The sequence below is a fragment of the Macroventuria anomochaeta genome (genome assembly GCF_010093625.1).
Source record: "Macroventuria anomochaeta strain CBS 525.71 unplaced genomic scaffold BU25scaffold_51, whole genome shotgun sequence".
NCBI classification, from domain to species: Eukaryota; Fungi; Ascomycota; class Dothideomycetes; order Pleosporales; family Didymellaceae; genus Macroventuria; species Macroventuria anomochaeta.
The window spans coordinates 137,663-155,018 of record NW_022985412.1 but is presented as its reverse complement, the minus strand read 5'-3'; the positions used below and the strand labels follow the sequence as shown (position 1 = coordinate 155,018).

Sequence of the window (17,356 nt, the reverse complement as noted above, 5' to 3'; positions counted from 1 at the left end):
GCGTGGCTTCATAGTGCAAAAACTTGGCTAACAGAGCCGGTTTAAGGTCTAGAAGTGAGCTTGATTTGGGTAAGTTGTGGCGCTTGCAGGAAAGGCTGGCGCCGGTTGCGATCCCTGCCCGCCCAGTTTGGACTGCTACGTCATCTCTAAGCATGACACTTTCCGTCATTCCCGCAGCCTGCATTCCTGCCATACATAAGTTGAGGGCCGCCTTAGTTTGCAAGAGTACAACCCACCTACATCAGCCTCTCTCAAGCTTCACACAAGCCACACACAAAACTACAACACACCGTTTCGAAAGTTAACAAATCAACAACATGCCTCTCACCGCATCCGACCTCTGCAAGATCGTACTTGCTTTCTTCCTCCCGCCTGTCGGTGTCTTCCTCGAGCGCGGCTGCAATGCTGATTTCTTCATCAACATCCTGCTGACCATCCTGGGTTACATTCCCGTAAGTCTATCACCTCCTTGTGCCTCGCATGGTTACTAACACCACCAGGGAATCATCCACGCGCTGTACATCATTTTCAAATTTTAGCCGAACCGCCGCGACGAAGGCTTGTTTTCGGTCAACACCTCTTGACTGAGAAACGTATCAACGACGTTATCCACGATACCCTTTTCCTATTACCACGCCGTTTGCTTTTATGAGTTGGCCGGAGCGACTACCGCCGATTGCGATTGACCGCTGTAGCGGCCGCCACGGTTACCTGGCTGCTTGTGACATCGCCTCCCCGGCGGTGTCGCCGTTATCTGGCGGCGCCAGAGCACGTTGGACATTTATGACAGCACTGTAGCCAACAAACACTTCATGATGAATTAAGCTTTACTATCAAGACTTCGATGTACCTCGCTATTGTGAATACTCGATTGCTTCACCACATCATAGTGCTGTGGAGTAGTTCGTCCTTGGACATGCCCTCATTGCAACCTAGTCATTTGTCTAAGGATAGCTCTAGTGCGTCGCAGATTTACTGGACGCAATCGCGCCGATCTTTCGTGCTGGACTGCAATAGTTGTTGACCGCTGCCTCGTATCCCATTCTACAGAACCAGCATAGGTTGCGTTGTTGTCTCCTCGTGTACTGTAATGCTAGGCCCTGTTACTTTCGGAAAGGAAACTCATTCCTCAAAGGTGACGTTGATGACAACTAAAGAGGCTAATCCATCACAGACATGCCGGGCCGGTTCGTTTTTCGTCTATCGAATGTACCTGGACACCCGGTCGTGCATGATAGTTCTGACCGTCTCGATGACAGCCACGCTTTCAGGAATCGAAAGCGTCACAAACAACGGCTTCCGTTGCATCATCCACGCGTCTCACCGGCTCCGCCATTGGCCGTCCGCGCCGTTCGTCGACCTCTGCTTGCAAGGCGAAACAGCACATCAACACCCTCCTTAGCGCGCACATACACAGCATGCTCAGCCCTCCCAAGCCACCTCTCCAACCCAACATACCGGCCCCACCACCCCTTACTCTCCCTCTCCACCCACCCACTCTCAAATGACGCAAGCCACATGCGGTACATGAACACTTCGATGAACAACAACCACGCAAAGCCCAAAAGCGCGCAGCCAATGTAGAGTGTGATGAATGCAGCGAGAAGACTTTGCGCCAGGGGCGTGAAGGTGTAGGGTGGACGGGCCATGACGATGACGAAGCATATCATGCAGATGATTCCGAGGACGGCGGGGATGGGGAGGAGGATGATTATGGCCACACCGCCTTGGAGTGTCGGACCGCGGTTTAAACGTCGCGGGATGGGGGTGAAATGAGGGATGGGATCTGGGGAGGAGCGATTAGCTTGCTCTCTGAGCGGTACCGTTGCGAAGCTCGTTCTTGTGCGGTGGAGTAAGTGAGGGACACTCGTCGCTCAGATAAGAGATGTTTAGTGATCGAAGGGGCGACTGACCATACTTAACTGCTACTTGAGTATGAGGGTCAAGGACTTCAGCTACTGCGTGAAGCTCGCCACGACTAAGGTTTCTTGAGAGAGGACGCAGAGTGACCGGGCAGCAGTACGAAAGCTGGACCACACTGTCCCTGTCGGGGCTCTGAGATGGCCAGCGACGGAACAAGGCACCCCTGATCGAAGATGTGGGTGACAAGAGCGTTGGATTCTTTTCGATGATGAGATAGTGCGGAGCCTCGCCTGGCACGCTGCAGTCGGCTACTCGGTCTTCATCACGTTGAGCGTCAAGTAGAGCGACATGGTACACCAGTTCTGACAAACCTGCACACAGAAAGCTCGACTGTCCAGAGATACTGACCTCATTTTCACGCAGGCCAAGGATCTGCGCCCGCGGCACACTCCCCGTGGGCCCAGGTCCAAGTTCCAAGTCTAACCACCCAGCAGAGACTTTCATTACGGGCGTCAAAGACAACTCGCTCTTGCTTGGCTCGACTGGTATCCAGTCGTTGTTACCGCCAGCACCTGCACTTCTGCTATCACGCCACTTCGGCCCAGTGTTCCAGAACAACGAAACAGGCAGAGTATCGAAGCTAAGGATCATGACTCTCATGCGCTCTTCGCGCGTTGGTAGACTCATGATGCTGTCAGCATTGAAGTCGAGCAAGTTAGCAATGATGACATGCAGGTCCTCTGGCATCGTGGTTGAGCGGTGCGCTAGTTCGTTCCATGTGTCGACCAATTGCTTCAAGCGGTGCTCCGATCCAAGCTGCATCGTGAAATGGTCCAGCTCATCCAGGCCGCTTTGGCCCCGTTTCGAAAGGCCCTGAACGGGTGGGAGTGTGTGGATCCCGCCCGCAGCGTAGTTAGAACGAAGGTATCCGAGGTTGGACAATGCTCCGCCACCGACTTGATGGGCGGGTGGAACAGGCGGATCTTTACGGTACCTGCTCTTCCAGTCTTGATGCAGCGTATCCCACAAGATATTGTACAGCTCTGTGTACACAGCCCACTGTTCTTCGTCGACAGGGAAGCTCACAGCCAGCGCTTTGGTCGCCTTTGTCGGTCTTGGCCCATGGAGACACCACTCGTGTATTGGATCGTTGGGACAATCTTTGAACTGGAAGACGCACTCCCTTGCCAAGACGCCCTCTTGGAGTGTCCAGCTGCGTGTCATCCACGCTGAGCATACCACACGCGCCAGCGTCTCCAGTGCCGCGCCCGTGCCCGCCTCGCACTGCATCAGCTCTGCATCTAGCACGAGTTCTTGAACGGCTGCCGCATAGATGGATGCCATCTGGTTAATGGCTTTCTTGCGGAGAGGTTCGTGCTCTGGATGAACGGGAATGCAAAGCGTATCCATCCAGAACGACGGCGGCTGACGTTCAGGGTGGTGTACGAAACTCTGACGCGACCAGTCTATCTGCAGCGAGCCTATGTCGACCACGCCGCCCTCGTGATCGCGTGGAAGAGACAGCAGCTGCGTGTGTAGGCGTTGTACCTGACATGTCGGCAGAGCGTTGGCGAAGGGGTTGCCGAGTCCATCGAACCACACATGGGAAATGACGGTGTAGCGTGTTGAGATGGTGCGGGGCGTGACTTTCAAGTGAAGCGTTGGTTCGGCCGAGGTTGATGCAGCATCAGCGTGGATGCTGATGATGGGAACGCCGCCAGCGCGGATGATGTCGACGACATGGTTGTCGTCGACAGCGACAGGCGAGCACGAGCCTGAACACGTTCGCGTATGCGCTGTCTCGTACGCTTTTGTGTTCACGTTGTTGGCGACACAACAGAGACGGTCTCTACACGCGCGGTGCTCGTTTGGACGGTAATTGCGCCGGTCGAGAGTGCTGAGGTAGCGAAGGGTTCCAGGGGTGCATATTTGGCGCAATCGATGGAACTGATGGGGACACCAGCCCAGCTGCTGAAACCTGCATTCCAGAGCAGCGCCTTCTAAGGCAGTATCAGAGGGTGCGGGGGCTTCCCGCGGGCCACCCATCATCGTGCTAGTCTGCTGCTAATGCTGTTAGGTCCCGCTGCTAAGGTGGACGACATGTGGAGGTCTTGTTGGACCAGCGCTGAGTGCAAATGATGAATTGAGGTGAAACTATCTATTGAGCAGCAGGCTGCCCCTATATGGGCAGCAGAAGCAGGCAGAGAACTTGCTGTGTCCAAGACAGGCGGGCAAGACAAGCTGGCTGAAACCAAGGGATGTCATTGCACGATGTTTTCGACTCAGATAGGACGTTAAACCAATCAATCAACTGCACGATGCTTGGCGCGTCGGTTGCATTCTACGCAGCTTCCAAGCGCCCGCAAGCTCCACACCACGACGGTGCCACTTCACTTTTTGCGCCCACCTGCGCCTTCCCGCACACATGGCTTCTCCGGAGCCTAGCAACCCCAACGCATACCACGACCGCTTCTCGAGTCGCAAGACGCGACACCGCAGTCGCGAGCGATGAGCCTCACGTCGGCGCTCGCGCGCATCGAACTCGAGTACTTGAGCGACCAAGTCCGCCGGTGCGCAGACGTCGTGAAGGATCTCGACCACATTTCCACTCTCCAAGAGGATGGCATTGGCGGCGCCTTCGAGAAGAGCCTGCGAATCAAGAGCATGATCGATGAGCTCGAAATAGAGACACAGAACAAGCCTAGCGCCAAGATACTGGCCGCAATCGTTAGCAGCGAGTACAGGCTGTGGGTCCTCAATGCCGAGACGCCTCTCCGCCACAATCCGTTTCTCTCTCACTGGGTCGAGGCTGTACAGCGGCTAGAGGCAGCCACGCAGTCGCATACTGGGCAGCCTGCCACAGGCAATGTTTCGGCCGAGGACATCGCTGCGACTCGGCTTGAGATGATCAAGCGCTTGTTGGGGAGCGAGGAACCGGGGGGTCTCGCGACTGCAACGCCGCTGCAACTATACAATGCACGCTATTCTGGCACGCCCTTCGATGTACAGCCATACATACGCATGCTGGAGGAAGAAGGCATCTACGACCCCTCGTCCACACCATCGACCTCCAATGCCGCCTCCAATGCCGCCTTGCCAGAGGTTGCGCACCGCGACGTCGCCACCGCCGTCGAATCTACTCAAAACCCCACACTTCAAGAATGGAAAGCTACTCCAAGACGCACGTTTGAAGAGTTCAAAGTCGACCTTCAACTCCATCTGAACGTCTACCCCGATCACGTTGTCGACGCTCTCACCCACCTCCCCATTGCAATCCCTGCCCTCGACCTCCTCACAACCCTCATCACGAACGGCACGCTCGCGAAGCACAATATCGACTCTAAGCCAGTCGTTTTGGCCTATGTACAGCACGCACTTCGCCTGGTCGAATATATGGGGCAGCCACCTGACCCCAATACACGGGCTCCGCGTCAGACGGAGTGCGGTATTGAGACGGATGATGACCATGGCCGAGAGGCGCAGAGCAGGGCTATACGACTGTTGATACTGTTCATGAGGAACCTGATCAAGAAGGGGCTGGCTGATGTGGGCCCGAGCGGTGAATCAACGTTGTATTTCGATATTCAAGGGATATGTGTAAGGTATGTGTGGATGAAGGAGGTTAGGGCGTTCAGGACCTGGATTGATGAGGGAGAGACTACCGAGGAGGGAGAGGATGACGGCTGAGCGAGGATCGTCCGGAAGCACTTGATCGTGCTTTCACACTGCTTCCCGTACTTAGTCTCGGGCATCAACTTCCCCGCAGCTGTACTTTCAAGGGGCCTCCCCGGGAGGCCTGAGCCATCATATTGTTGTTAGCTGGAGCGGTTGGGACTCCATCGGTAGTGTCTGGAGTAGGCATTCTCGGAACCTCGGAACGAAACCACTACCAACCACTCTCACGCTGATTGCATACCAACATCGCAGACCTGCCACACACACACACACACACACACACACACACACACACACACACACACACACACACACACACACACACACACGAAGCGCAAGTGAACTTCTGGGGCTCTCATGTGAACACAATCTCAATGCCACTCCCGAAGGTGAGATTGAGGGAGGGTGGAAGTGGAGAGAGTCAGTGCAGGAGTAGCAGGGAGGAAGTCGCGGCAACGCAAGCGCGTGTCTTACTTGTAACGAAACGAGAAAGAACGGACCGCCAACAAAGACAGCAATGAAATAGTTTTCTACATCGTCATATCAAAAAACCATGTCCGAACTCCAGCGCTTTTCAGAATATCCTGAAGCCCAACACGTTCCCCCTTGGCGCCTTCCTAGCTTCTCGTCATCGTTCATTTCGCCTCGCTCTTTCCATTACCCAACCCTAAGCACTTCCCAGCATCTTCCAGCTCTGCCAATACGCGATCTTCCAACTCATTTACCTCACCCTTCTTTCTCCCTAACATCTCTACTTCGCGCTCATCAATAGCGACAACACGCTCTCTCAGCGCACTCTTCCTGCTAAGCCAGCTCTCAATATCCTCCTTGACGTTCTCTTTGTCCCAGTCCAGCAACGCGACTTCGTTGGCTTGAATGCCTAGCTTCGGTCCTTGTTTGCGCACTGTCTCGAGGACCGCGGATATCAATGCGAGCGAATGTGTCTCGCTCGCCACCGAAAGTGTGATCTTCTTGGCTGCCGATCGTGACGAGGCACTCGAGTTGATAGCGCTTGATGCGCGGCCGAGCTGTTCGGGGAACTGGTTGAGGAAGGAGGAGATCTCTGCCGCGATCGGCGGTCCAACGGAGAGGAGAAGGTTTAGACACAGAGGTAGAATGCCTTTTGTCCAGATGGAATGCAAGCGCGCTGGTGAGTCAAAGGGTCCCATGCCGTTGGAGCGTCGGTAGTAGTTCATCAAGTTCGCTGTGTTGATTTGCGAGAGGACACCTTCGACTGCCATAGTCTCGGCAAGCGCTTGAATTGCTGAGAGTGAGAGGAGGAAGAGCAGTGCAAGCTCGCCGTAGACAGGGTCGGCGACACCGTTGTGAGATACGGTGAGGCGATCGGACCAAGAGAAGAGGCTGGTAGCGTAACGGATAATGCTGCTGTTGGCGAAGAGGAGCGCAGCCTGAGTCTGCCATTTGGCCATCTCGGGAATAGCAATTATGCGTTGGAGGATGGCCGTGAGGAGAGCGAAGTCTGAGGGCGAGACAGTGGACGGGTCGGCATGCAGCTGGGTTGCTAGACTACGGAAGCCCTTTGCGATGGTGTCGGAAAGAATCTCGAGGAGGAGGGTGGAGCTCGATGTTTCGAGGGTCTTGTGGCTCGCAGGCATGGTGCCGCGGAAGCTGGAGCGGAAGTCGGCTTCTCCGTTCTGTTCCGTTTGTTCGATGAGGTGTGGTTGCAGAGCAAGATAGAGGATTCGCAGCTGGGAGCGATAGTAGTGGACTGCATCGCTACAGAATGCGTTGTCGAAGTCTGGAGTGGACGCCCGGATAGCGTTCCATACAGGAGCAAGTAGCTGTCGTGCCTCTGCTGTGTGGATCTTGGCTTCAACCAACTTCTTAAGTAGACCGAATGACAGATCAGCCCGGAGAACATTGAGCTGACCAAACAACTCCTCTGGCAAGTTGCTTTCCGCGTTAGCCTTCATTGACCTCCTGACAACACCGATGATGACCTGCACCAGTCGCTCATCTTTGCCTACAAAGTGGCTTAGTTCAAGTGCAAGCAGCTTCCAACTTTGCAATAGCTGAACCTGAGATTCGACCAAGCCCAGATTGTAGTTTGCTTTCTCAACCTCATTGACGAAGCCAGTACCTTCTCGAGGCCCTGCCCACCTGCTGTCGAAGTCGAGGAGCTGCTCGGCAAGCTCGACGTCATAGAAGAAGCTTCGGCCGAATGACTCAGGATACAATGCAGTTCGCTTGAAGTTGGCCAATGTGACACCAGGGAATTGTCGCTCAAGGTTCTGCCTAAGGTTACCGTGTAGTGAGACGTTGTAAGCTGGAAGCTGCAAAGCGTTGTCTTCGAGGTATGCCAGGGCTGGAACAACGTCTTTGAGCGGTGTGACATCACCAAACTGTCGTGAGCTGTGCAGGTACATTGCAAGCACCTCGCAGGCTAAGGATGCGAATTGGTTTTGGTATGAGCGTTGGAGAATCTCCGCATTCGATCTGGGATTTTTGAGCTGTCTGGTCATCCAGGACAGGAATTCGAGCAACTTGTGGATGAGATTCTTGTGCTTGCGCAGATCGCCCATCGCCCAGGACCAGTTGTTCTGAGCTGACGTGATGAACTCGAGCATTGCTGTGTATAAGGGCCAGGAGAGACTTGCAGTGCTGGAAGTCGGCAGACTCATGTTAGAAACAGATTCTATCGCCCATGTGAGAAGTGCCTTGTGGCCTGATACAGCCGCGGAATTGGACTTCGTCCGTAGTGACTCCTTTGGCGTGTTGCCAGTTAGCAGGTAAAGCGAGAACCACTGCTGTTTGCATGTGACCACAGCAGAGAGTAAGTTCCACACGTCCGTCTGAATGTCGACTATCCTGAGTGGTTCGTCAAGCTCGGAAAGGACACTCAAGAAGTTCTTCGCGGTGCGAGGGCCGAGATGACCAAGCAGAGATGGTGGCTCTTGCTGGTCAGCCGAGCCGTTAGACTCTTGTGACTCTGTAACTCGAACAGCGCCTCTGACAAGAGTTTCCAACAGCCGCACTACAGGAGACTTCCATCTATCGCTAGTAGCGTATAGGCGCGCAAGTAGTGGTGTGGCCTTGAACAGTTGTTGCTCCAGGTGCGTCCATGATTTGTTCAGTAGCAAGGCTACTCGCACTAAAGTACTGGCCAAAAGCAAGGTAGATTCGGTCTGTTGCTTCCAGAGCGCTGCGGAGCTGGTGAGCAAAGTCGAACCATCAGAACCAGCTCCAATGACTAGTGACGCCAGAATAGGATTTGTCGGCAGGTTGCTCTCAGACTTGGTCAGATACAACTGGGTGATGTATTCTGCGATAGGCGCAACAAGCTTTGTGAGCTTGGCGGACAGTTGTGGCGCATCGTCCACACCGTGAGCGAGCTTCAAGATTTTAGTAAACACGTCGCAGATCGCGATGTTTATCTCTGGGCGGTGATCCGGACGTGTGTACTTCCAGCTCAGCGAGCTTTCGTAGATGCTAGCAAGCGTGCGGCCGTATGTGAAAAGCGTGGTACTCATGATCTTGTCAGAAGTGCCACTTTCTGCCACATTAGAAGCATTGAAACGGCTGAGAGCTTTGCTCGGGTTCTTGCGAGCGACAGAACAGTCGACAGCATCCGTCACTAGCCTATCATACAGCCGTATGCAGCCAATGAGGAAGTCGTATCGACCAAGAACCATCTCAGTGCCAATGAGAATGGCGGCAAGGCTGCCACCGTTGCCGTCTCCTTCGAGCAATCGGCTTCGTGCCAGAAAAGGCCAGACTCTGCTCGGTGCGATGAGCACAAGAGCCTCGAGAAAGTGGGTGCAGTTCACAAGTAGCTCAAGCGAGGCTTCATTGCCTGGCTCTTGGCACAGCCGGAGCAGTTCCTCCTCAAAAACAGCTAGCACGATGTTGACAGTGTCTTGGGTGCCGTCTGTATTGATGCTCAGTGCTTCTAGCAATTCAACTGAGCAGACGCCCTCAGATGACTGGAGTGAGGAGTGCAACAGGTCTGCAAAGAGGCCGACTATCTCGACAGCGTTCTCTCTTGAGGCAGGCTCTTGAGTGGTGTATTCGACCCTACCGCTTCCACTAGGGTACGATGAGAGCAGTTGAACCAGGTATGTCAGGGTCGAGTGCTGATAGTGCCAGACCGCCACGTATGGTTGTTCACTGTCATCGACAATGATACCCTCTGTACCGGCAGGGATGGTCATGAGACCTTCACTGCGTGCCGTGCTTGAGGAGGTCAACAGGCGGCGCTGACTTTGGAAGCTTGATATTGATCCGGAGGAGAACAGAGGCAGATCTGCAGTAAGCTCGACCCAGTTCGCGTTCTCTTCTTCACGTGTCAGCGCGTACCCTGCAAACCCAATCGGCAGTCGTTGCATTAGCTGATTGGTCTCCGTAAGCTTTTCGACGAAGGTTGGTAGTCCATTCTGGACTGTCTTGTCGCCACGGGTGAGCACACTGAAAAACTTCAGGAAAGGCGTCGACTCGTAAGGGTAGCGAAGGCGCGCTTCATTCAGAAGAAGTGGCCTCAGGACGTCTTCGTCTTCCAGGAAGAACGAGACGACAGGATCGGCGTGGTGTAGAGTATCTTTGCCAGCCCAGGCACGGAACGATCTGTCACCTCCAAGGATCGAGTACGCTGTAACGATAAGGTCCGGGCTGTAGACGACAACTTCACTGCCGAGTGCAGCGCGAAGGAGTTGCAGGAATGACAATCGAAGTCTATCGCGCGATATCTGATCAACTGAGGTGCCGAACGCTGATAGACCAGTGTCAACCAGTTGATCTATGATGGCCATAACACCGGCCGCTGAACTAGCCTCGGCGAGTTCCTGGTATGGAATCTTGCCGTCAAAGAGCTCAGAACCTTCAAGGCGACCGATAATCATGGCTGACTCTTCAATCGCAGACGGTTCAGGAAGGGGCCTTCGTGATGCGTCGGGCGACTCGAGTAAATGCTCGCGTTCCTGCTCTTCGAGAGTCGCCCTGTTGTTGAGCCTCCAGGTCAAGATTGCCCAAGCAAACATTGGCGGTGTTGCAGGACTTGGACCTAAGATTCGAGCTTCGCCGAAGAGATTGGTGATGGTCTCCACAACGCCGGTGTTGAGGATGTAGGACGATGTTTCCCAGTTCTTGCAGTCATCTGAGTCAAGGTCATTCACAATGAGGTCGATCTTCAAAATCGACAAGGAGACGAGTGAGGTCAGCAATTGGATGACGGGTACCAGTGGCTCTTGGCGGGGTGTGACAACTGGAAATTCCCTGAAGAAACCACGTGTGTTGAAAGTGGTGAGCCAGTCCTCGACGGTAGCAGCAGGTACAAAGCCCTTTGTCACCACATCAGCATGCACATGCGCTAGATGCAGTAGATGCAGTAGCTCCACAGTCTGCGCCGTCACCCATTTTTCCGATGCAGCCTCGATGATTGACTCGGCTACATCCCATGAGTAACCTCCATCGATGGTTTCACACCTCTTCTTCACAGCCTGCAAACATTGGTCTAACGCTGTCGCGGGACCGCCAGCTTGCGCCGTTGCAATCTTCTGGCCGAGCTCTTCGATCCATCCAGCACCTACTGTGTGGTAATCGTTGCCGTAGATGGTCTGGCTGCGCAGCTGTGGTGCAGCGCCCCACGAGATGAGAAGCTGACTGATGCGGATGATAGAGGCGCATGTGGAATGGTAGATTTCGACGATGCGTAATCGACGCTGGTCTTGGGTATCGAATTGTGTGGATCTTCCGGCGAGGGGTGTCGTGAGGATGGACGAGTTTGGGACGAATGTAGATGCGCTAAAGTTGGCAAGACCAGCAGCATCCTGCACGCTCAAAGCCTCCTCTTCTGTCAGCCCACTCAGCAGCTGAACAGTCGACCTGCTCTGCCATTCTTGCGCGACCAGCTGCAGCGCTGCATACTCTGATATCTGCGCCTCCTTCGACAACCACAGACTATCCTCCTTGATCTCGTCTAGGTTGTAATGACCATTCTGGGTGGGCGTTACGCTGATTGGTGCGGTTTTCGATTCAAACCTGCTCTTCTCTTGCGGCGATGGCTCTGCGAACGGTTTCCAGGGTCGGCTGAGGATCTCAACGTTCTCTTTCGCGGTAAGGAAGTCGCGCAATGCTTCGCTTCTCGACGCGGTTTCGGGTTCGCAAAGGGCGCGGTAAGCGATATCCCAGGTCCTGCATATACGAATGAGTATTTCTGATACAGGTTCCGTTACGGTAAACATACACAAGCTGCTGCTCGCCCTTGAAGCACTTGGACAGGTCGAATTCGGTCGATTGAATGGGAGCCATGGTAGCGCTGCGGTGCGCTGGGTGAGAGACAGCTAGCCAAAGGCCATTAAGGCGGGCGGAGTGCGTGGGCGGGGTGGAGCCGAAATGTTTGGACGAGTGAATGTCGCGCAGAGCTTCGCGCTTTGATGCGAGTTTGGCGGAGCAGCCACAGCAGCCACAGTTTGTGGCGCATGTGCATCGGCGAATGAGAGCTCAAAGCACCGATGCACTTCCGCCCGCCCTCCGCAATGAGAGCTCAATAAATCAACTGAGTCACTTCACGCCTACGCCGCTTTGCTCCCCAAAGGCTCCTTTCTTCTCATACAAGTTGTGTCGCATACGCATACTGGAGCTTAAAGACTAGCATTGAGCTCTATTACTCTCGTTTGAAGAGTCATCGATCGCCTGATCACTTTACTGGACCTTAGAACGGTATTCAGTAATAAAGGACAGAGCAATTGGGAACCACAAGTATCTCAACACTTCAGACGACAAGTCCCCATTGCAAGAAGCTCGTCACCTGTCTGCGCCCCCAACATGCCTTCCCTCGAGCTCATCGATCACTCACCCCGCCATCCGAACCCCTCCCCACCAATACCGACCGCCTCCAATGTCATTCTGATTGACAACTACGACTCCTTCACCTGGAACGTATACCAGTACCTCGTCTTCGAAGGCGCAACCGTCACAGTATACCGCAACGACGAAATCTCCCTTGACGACCTTATCGCGAAGAACCCCACACAATTAGTGGTTAGCCCTGGACCAGGACACCCTACCAAAGATGCCGGCATCAGCAACGCCGCAATCAAGCATTTCGCCGGCAAGATTCCCATTTTTGGCGTGTGCATGGGTGAACAGTGCATCTACTTCACCTTCGGCGGCACAGTGGATGTGACTGGTCAGATCTTGCATGGAAAGACTTCACCTCTCACCCACGATGGCAAGGGCGTCTATGCCGGTGTCACTCAGAAGGTTCCAGTCACAAGATATCACTCGCTCGCTGGTACACACAACACGCTACCAGAATGTCTGGAAGTTACCTCCACGATCCCCGCGAACCCTGACTCAGATGTCAAGGAGGTCATCATGGGTGTGCGCCACAAGGAGTACGTAATCGAGGGCGTGCAGTTCCATCCCGAGAGTATCTTGACAGAAGACGGACGTATAATGTTCAGGAACTTCCTTCAAATGCAGGGTGGAACTTGGGCAGAGAATGAAAGGCTGCAGAAGGAGGCACACGCGAAAGCAATCGGTGCTGAGACAAATGGTGCTACCAACGGTGCGAAGAAGGACAAACAGACATCTATCCTCGAGAAGATCTATGCGCACCGTAAGGCGGCTGTTGCCGAGCAGAAAAAGATCCCGTCCCAAAGACCGAGCGATCTACAGGCTTCGTATGATCTGAACCTTGCACCGCCGCAGATCAACTTCCCAGAGCGCTTGCGCCAGTCGCCGTACCGACTCTCGCTCATGGCTGAGATCAAGCGCGCATCACCATCGAAGGGCATAATCTCTCTGTCCACCTGCGCACCGGCACAGGCCAGGACATATGCGAAGGCAGGAGCTAGCACGATCTCTGTCTTGACGGAGCCTGAGTGGTTCAAGGGTAGCATAGATGATCTCAAGGCTGTCCGTCAAGGTCTTGAGGGCATGTCAAACCGGCCTGCAGTTCTCCGTAAGGAGTTCATCTTTGATGAGTACCAGATTCTGGAGGCAAGATTGGCGGGCGCGGACACAGTGCTCCTGATTGTGAAGATGTTGGACCAGGGACTCCTGGAGAGACTCTACAAGTATTCTCAATCACTTGGCATGGAGCCTTTGGTTGAGGTCAACAACGTTGAGGAAATGGAGATCGCAGTGAAGCTTGGGTCAAAGGTTATCGGTGTCAACAACCGCAACCTCGTCAACTTCGAGGTCGACATGGACACCACTAGCCGCCTTATGAGCATGGTCACGAAGGACATCATTGTGTGCGCGCTAAGTGGTATCGCTGGCCCCAAGGATGTCGAGCCTTACGTAGAGAACGGCGTTGGCGCAGTCCTGGTCGGTGAGGCGCTCATGCGAGCGTCGAACACGGCCGACTTCATCGTGGAGCTTCTTGGTGGCACAATAGTAAAGCCTACCCGGATTTCATCAACACCGATGGTCAAGATCTGTGGAACGCGCAGTGCTGAGGCTGCAAAAGCAGCCGTCGAAGCAGGAGCTGACTTGATTGGCATGATACTGGCTATCGGCACTAAGCGCACTGTTTCTGCTGAAACAGCCCTGGCTATATCAGAAACAGTCCACAAGACAAAGAAGCCGCAGGTGGTGAAGTCCGGGTTGTTAGCAGATGCCAAGTTTGCCACGGACTACTTCGACCACGCCGCACAACGACTCGTATCCGTCAACGACCGAGCGCTCCTCGTCGGTGTGTTCCGTAATCAGTCACTAGAGTACGTCCTTGAGCAGCAGCGATTACTCAACCTCGATATCGTACAACTCCACGGTCAAGAACCTGTAGAGTGGACGAAGCTCATCCCAGTGCCAGTCATCAAGGCCTTCAACCCGCATGACCACGGTATTGGAAGTCGCGGTCACCACGCCTTGCCTCTCCTTGACGCGGGCTCAGGTGGGTCTGGCAAACAGCTGGATCTGTCAGATGTCAAGGGAGTCCTCGCAAAGGATGAGGGTCTGAAGGTCATCTTTGCAGGTGGCTTGACTGCTGATAACGTGCAATCCATGCTGGGTGGTCTTGACGAGTACCGAGACCGGGTCAAGGCGGTGGACGTGAGCAGCGGTGTAGAAGGGGACGATGGGCAGCAGAGCTTGGACAAGATTCGAGCCTTCATCAAGGCGGCGAAGAGCTAGACGGTAGGATAGACATCCGAATCACTGGCCTGCGCACAGTACCGGACTGGTGCAGAAGCAACTACACTACGTTTCCCCTTCCCCTTCCGTCGATGTCCACCACACCTATACATTGTACCCAAGAGATTTATCCACACCGATCGATGAATCCCAACAACAGATAAATGCGCGATAGAGGAAGAGATCTATGACAGTGACGGACGACCGGGGGTGGTTGCTCTCCGCTCTTTTACCTGTAATTCTGTTTGCACAGTTGGACCGACAGCTATCTCACCTTGACAGCGGTCTGCCACCAAAAGGTAAAGCATACTGATGACTGCAGGATCTGTACTGTCATATAGGCCGAATCCCCACGTTTCTGACACCGCCCCAGACTTCGTCATTCCTACACTAACTGCAATTAGACCACAACCACAATCCCAATATTCTCGGCCCCTGGATCCATTCACCAACAGCATCCTCAGGGGTAACTCGAACTCCATCCGTCATGGGTACGCTCAAGAACCTCGTGATAGCTGTGACTGGCACCCTTTCAGCCGACAACTCCCAGCTCAAGAAGTGGATCGAAACCAACGGCGGTCGTTACTCTCTTAACGTACGCAGAGGCGTCACACACCTCATCGCCGGCAAGGACGCATGGAAAAACGCGTCCGACGCAGTACAAGCAGCAGTCAAAGCTGGAGCATTCGTCGTCACTTATGATTGGCTCGAAGACAGTCTGCAGAAGAGAAGGAAGCTTGCAGAGACGAGATACACGTGGGAGTATCTGTGGCAGGGGAGGAAGAGAAGGAGGGAGATGAGGAAGCTGGGTCCACTGATCGATGCGAAGAAGTTCAACAATGGTTGTGAAGAAGCGAAGAAGGCTACGGGTACAGGTACGTCCAAGTCCCGGTCCCACGCAGTCATTCGCAAGCCCAGAGTCTCCAAGAGCTTCTTCTTTGCGGATGTGGTCAACGTGCCATTCGTGTCTGCCGCGGACGATCTGAAGCACAAAAGGGAAGAGCGAGAAGCAGCGAAGGCGAAGAACGCTGAGGAGACAGCGGCGAAGAAGACCGAGACTGCTAAAACTGATCGCGCCACCTCCTCCGCGCCTTCCTTGGCTCAGTGTTCAACTTCGAATGCCGAGAACCTCTCATCTCCCTCATCGGCATCGTCACACGCTCTTAGTACCACATCCTACCAGCCCGCATCTTCTGCCACTGGAGCCCCAGCTAAGAAACCTCCCCTCAAAGATCTGTACCACTACTACCTCGACACCACTGGCTTCGAGTACAAGATCATACTCACCCGCTGCAACCTCCGCGCGAATCAGATCACAAGATACCGACTCAGTATCCTCGAGAGCCACACTAAGCCACACGTATACTGCACCTTTGTCGAGTACTTTCCGCCAGGCGGAAACGCTGCAGGCTCAGGAGATGGCGCATGCATCCAAGCACTTTTCGACTTCAACAAAACCTTCTATGAAGACGCTGCACCAGGCTTGGATACGCCTGACACATCCATGCACATCGATGAAGGACTCCAAGCTGTCACATCACAAACTCCTCTCCCGCTTCCACAGCAAGGTCTCTACAACCACCCCGAAGCAGCACGTCTCCGCTCCCTCCTCTACACACCCCCATCCATGCCCTCCGCCACCCTTCCCTACAGAAACCTCATCGTACCCATGAAATCCACCTTCGCCACCGCCTGGCGCGCCTTCCGCCACGCCTTCCGCGACCTGACCCTGCTATCCTGGGAAGAACGTTTCGACATCACCAAGATTCTCTACAAATCTCGCGCCCAGCACTTCGGTATCGAGCCCTTCCTCTACGTGCGTCCGAAGGAAGGCCTACCGCTCGGTCTGCGGGTTCAAGAAGCTGGGTTGTTTCAGAACCAGACACTGCCGCGCATGGACAAGGAGGGAAATATCACGTCCGAAGCGGCAGGAGAGCGGATGGGCGTGGTGGAGAACGAGAACGACGACAACTACACGTATAACGCGTTCAATCTACCTGCGCTCTCACACCCCTCCGGCCAAGGCATAATCGGCACAGCCGTGCAGAACGACATCGACGTCGCCCGCAAGACAGCAGAAAAGGCGAAGCTGCTCGCCGAGGAAGCAGAGGAAGCCAGGCTGAGGAAATTAGGACTCGCTCGCAAGGCGGAGAAGAAGCCGAACTACTCGCGCCCGCTGTTCAATGGCATTACGGGACGGCCTACGACGGATGCTTGGGGGCGGTATAAGACGAGTGAGGGAGGGGTGGGTGGTAGCGGTGGGAGTGGGTTGGCTGGAGGGGGGGGGGGTGAAGAAGAGAAGGCCGTTTCCGTCGGAGAGGAAGGCAATGTGTGAGTGACATGGTCGTGGGTGAGGGGGATATGAGGGTTATGTGGTATTGGGAACGGGATGGAAAGAGGGTTTTGGCGTCACGGCATGTGTGTAGGCAGATATCTGGACTTACAGATATCAAGCATATACGAGGCGGCGTACCTCGTAACGTGGAGTTGGCCGAATTTTGACATTCATCTGTAACATATCTATGACCATTCTATCCGAGTAACCGAAAGGCATCCCCATGGGAAGCAGTCTTCTTTTCTATTATGGTTTCCTGTTTCTCCATCCTGGCAAGCACGCAGTTCGTAATCGCAATTATCATTACCATATACTTGGCCAAGCCCGCATGTCATCCATCACGTGTGGTCGTCCCATACAAGCCTGCACGCCAATGTTGACAGCAGT

The 17,356-nt window shown here is 54.3% G+C and overlaps 6 protein-coding genes across 6 annotated transcripts; 4 read left to right on the top strand and 2 right to left on the bottom strand.

The window, feature by feature from the left end:
* Positions 1 to 317: 317 nt before the first annotated feature.
* On the top strand, positions 318 to 539 carry BU25DRAFT_353551 (UPF0057-domain-containing protein; the record flags this gene model as incomplete). Its single annotated transcript, XM_033703462.1, has 2 exons — positions 318 to 452; positions 501 to 539. 2 exons carry the CDS (start codon positions 318 to 320, stop codon positions 537 to 539), a joined length of 174 nt encoding a protein of 57 aa, XP_033556009.1.
* A 1,136-nt stretch (positions 540 to 1,675) lies between these two features.
* BU25DRAFT_415814 (uncharacterized protein) lies at positions 1,676 to 4,081 on the bottom strand. Its single transcript, XM_033707625.1, has one exon. It carries the CDS (start codon positions 3,907 to 3,909, stop codon positions 1,801 to 1,803), a length of 2,109 nt encoding a protein of 702 aa, XP_033556008.1. The 5' UTR covers positions 3,910 to 4,081; the 3' UTR covers positions 1,676 to 1,800.
* A 416-nt stretch (positions 4,082 to 4,497) lies between these two features.
* Positions 4,498 to 5,520, top strand: BU25DRAFT_311293 (uncharacterized protein; the record flags this gene model as incomplete). Its single annotated transcript, XM_033702133.1, has 1 exon — positions 4,498 to 5,520. A coding segment is annotated over one exon (1,023 nt), but the record flags the coding sequence as incomplete, so codon positions are not given.
* A 554-nt stretch (positions 5,521 to 6,074) lies between these two features.
* Positions 6,075 to 11,875, bottom strand: BU25DRAFT_495520 (uncharacterized protein). The gene is made up of 2 exons (XM_033711860.1): positions 11,738 to 11,875; positions 6,075 to 11,685 (listed from the first exon to the last, which is right to left on the bottom strand). Exons 1-2 carry the CDS (start codon positions 11,800 to 11,802, stop codon positions 6,174 to 6,176), a joined length of 5,577 nt encoding a protein of 1,858 aa, XP_033556006.1. The 5' UTR covers positions 11,803 to 11,875; the 3' UTR covers positions 6,075 to 6,173.
* A 357-nt stretch (positions 11,876 to 12,232) lies between these two features.
* On the top strand, positions 12,233 to 14,728 carry BU25DRAFT_230975 (N-anthranilate isomerase). Its single transcript, XM_033701422.1, has one exon. It carries the CDS (start codon positions 12,319 to 12,321, stop codon positions 14,632 to 14,634), a length of 2,316 nt encoding a protein of 771 aa, XP_033556005.1. The 5' UTR covers positions 12,233 to 12,318; the 3' UTR covers positions 14,635 to 14,728.
* On the top strand, positions 14,729 to 16,969 carry BU25DRAFT_482278 (uncharacterized protein; the record flags this gene model as incomplete). Its single annotated transcript, XM_033711128.1, has 2 exons — positions 14,729 to 14,933; positions 15,039 to 16,969. The coding sequence occupies exons 1-2, from the start codon at positions 14,822 to 14,824 to the stop codon at positions 16,967 to 16,969; spliced, it is 2,043 nt and encodes a 680-aa protein (XP_033556004.1). The 5' UTR covers positions 14,729 to 14,821.
* Positions 16,970 to 17,356: the final 387 nt, after the last annotated feature.

Bases quoted from the DNA above. Each gene is read 5' to 3' on its own strand.
- BU25DRAFT_415814 (XM_033707625.1), bottom strand. From the start codon at position 3,909: ATGGGTGGCCCGCGGGAAGCCCCCGCACCCTCTGATACTGCCTTAGAA.
- BU25DRAFT_495520 (XM_033711860.1), bottom strand. From the start codon at position 11,802: ATGGCTCCCATTCAATCGACCGAATTCGACCTGTCCAAGTGCTTCAAG. The intron at 11,686-11,737 runs GTATGTTTACCG...TCGTATATGCAG, and splicing joins AAGGGCGAGCAGCAGCTTGT to GACCTGGGATATCGCTTACC.
- BU25DRAFT_230975 (XM_033701422.1), top strand. From the start codon at position 12,319: ATGCCTTCCCTCGAGCTCATCGATCACTCACCCCGCCATCCGAACCCC.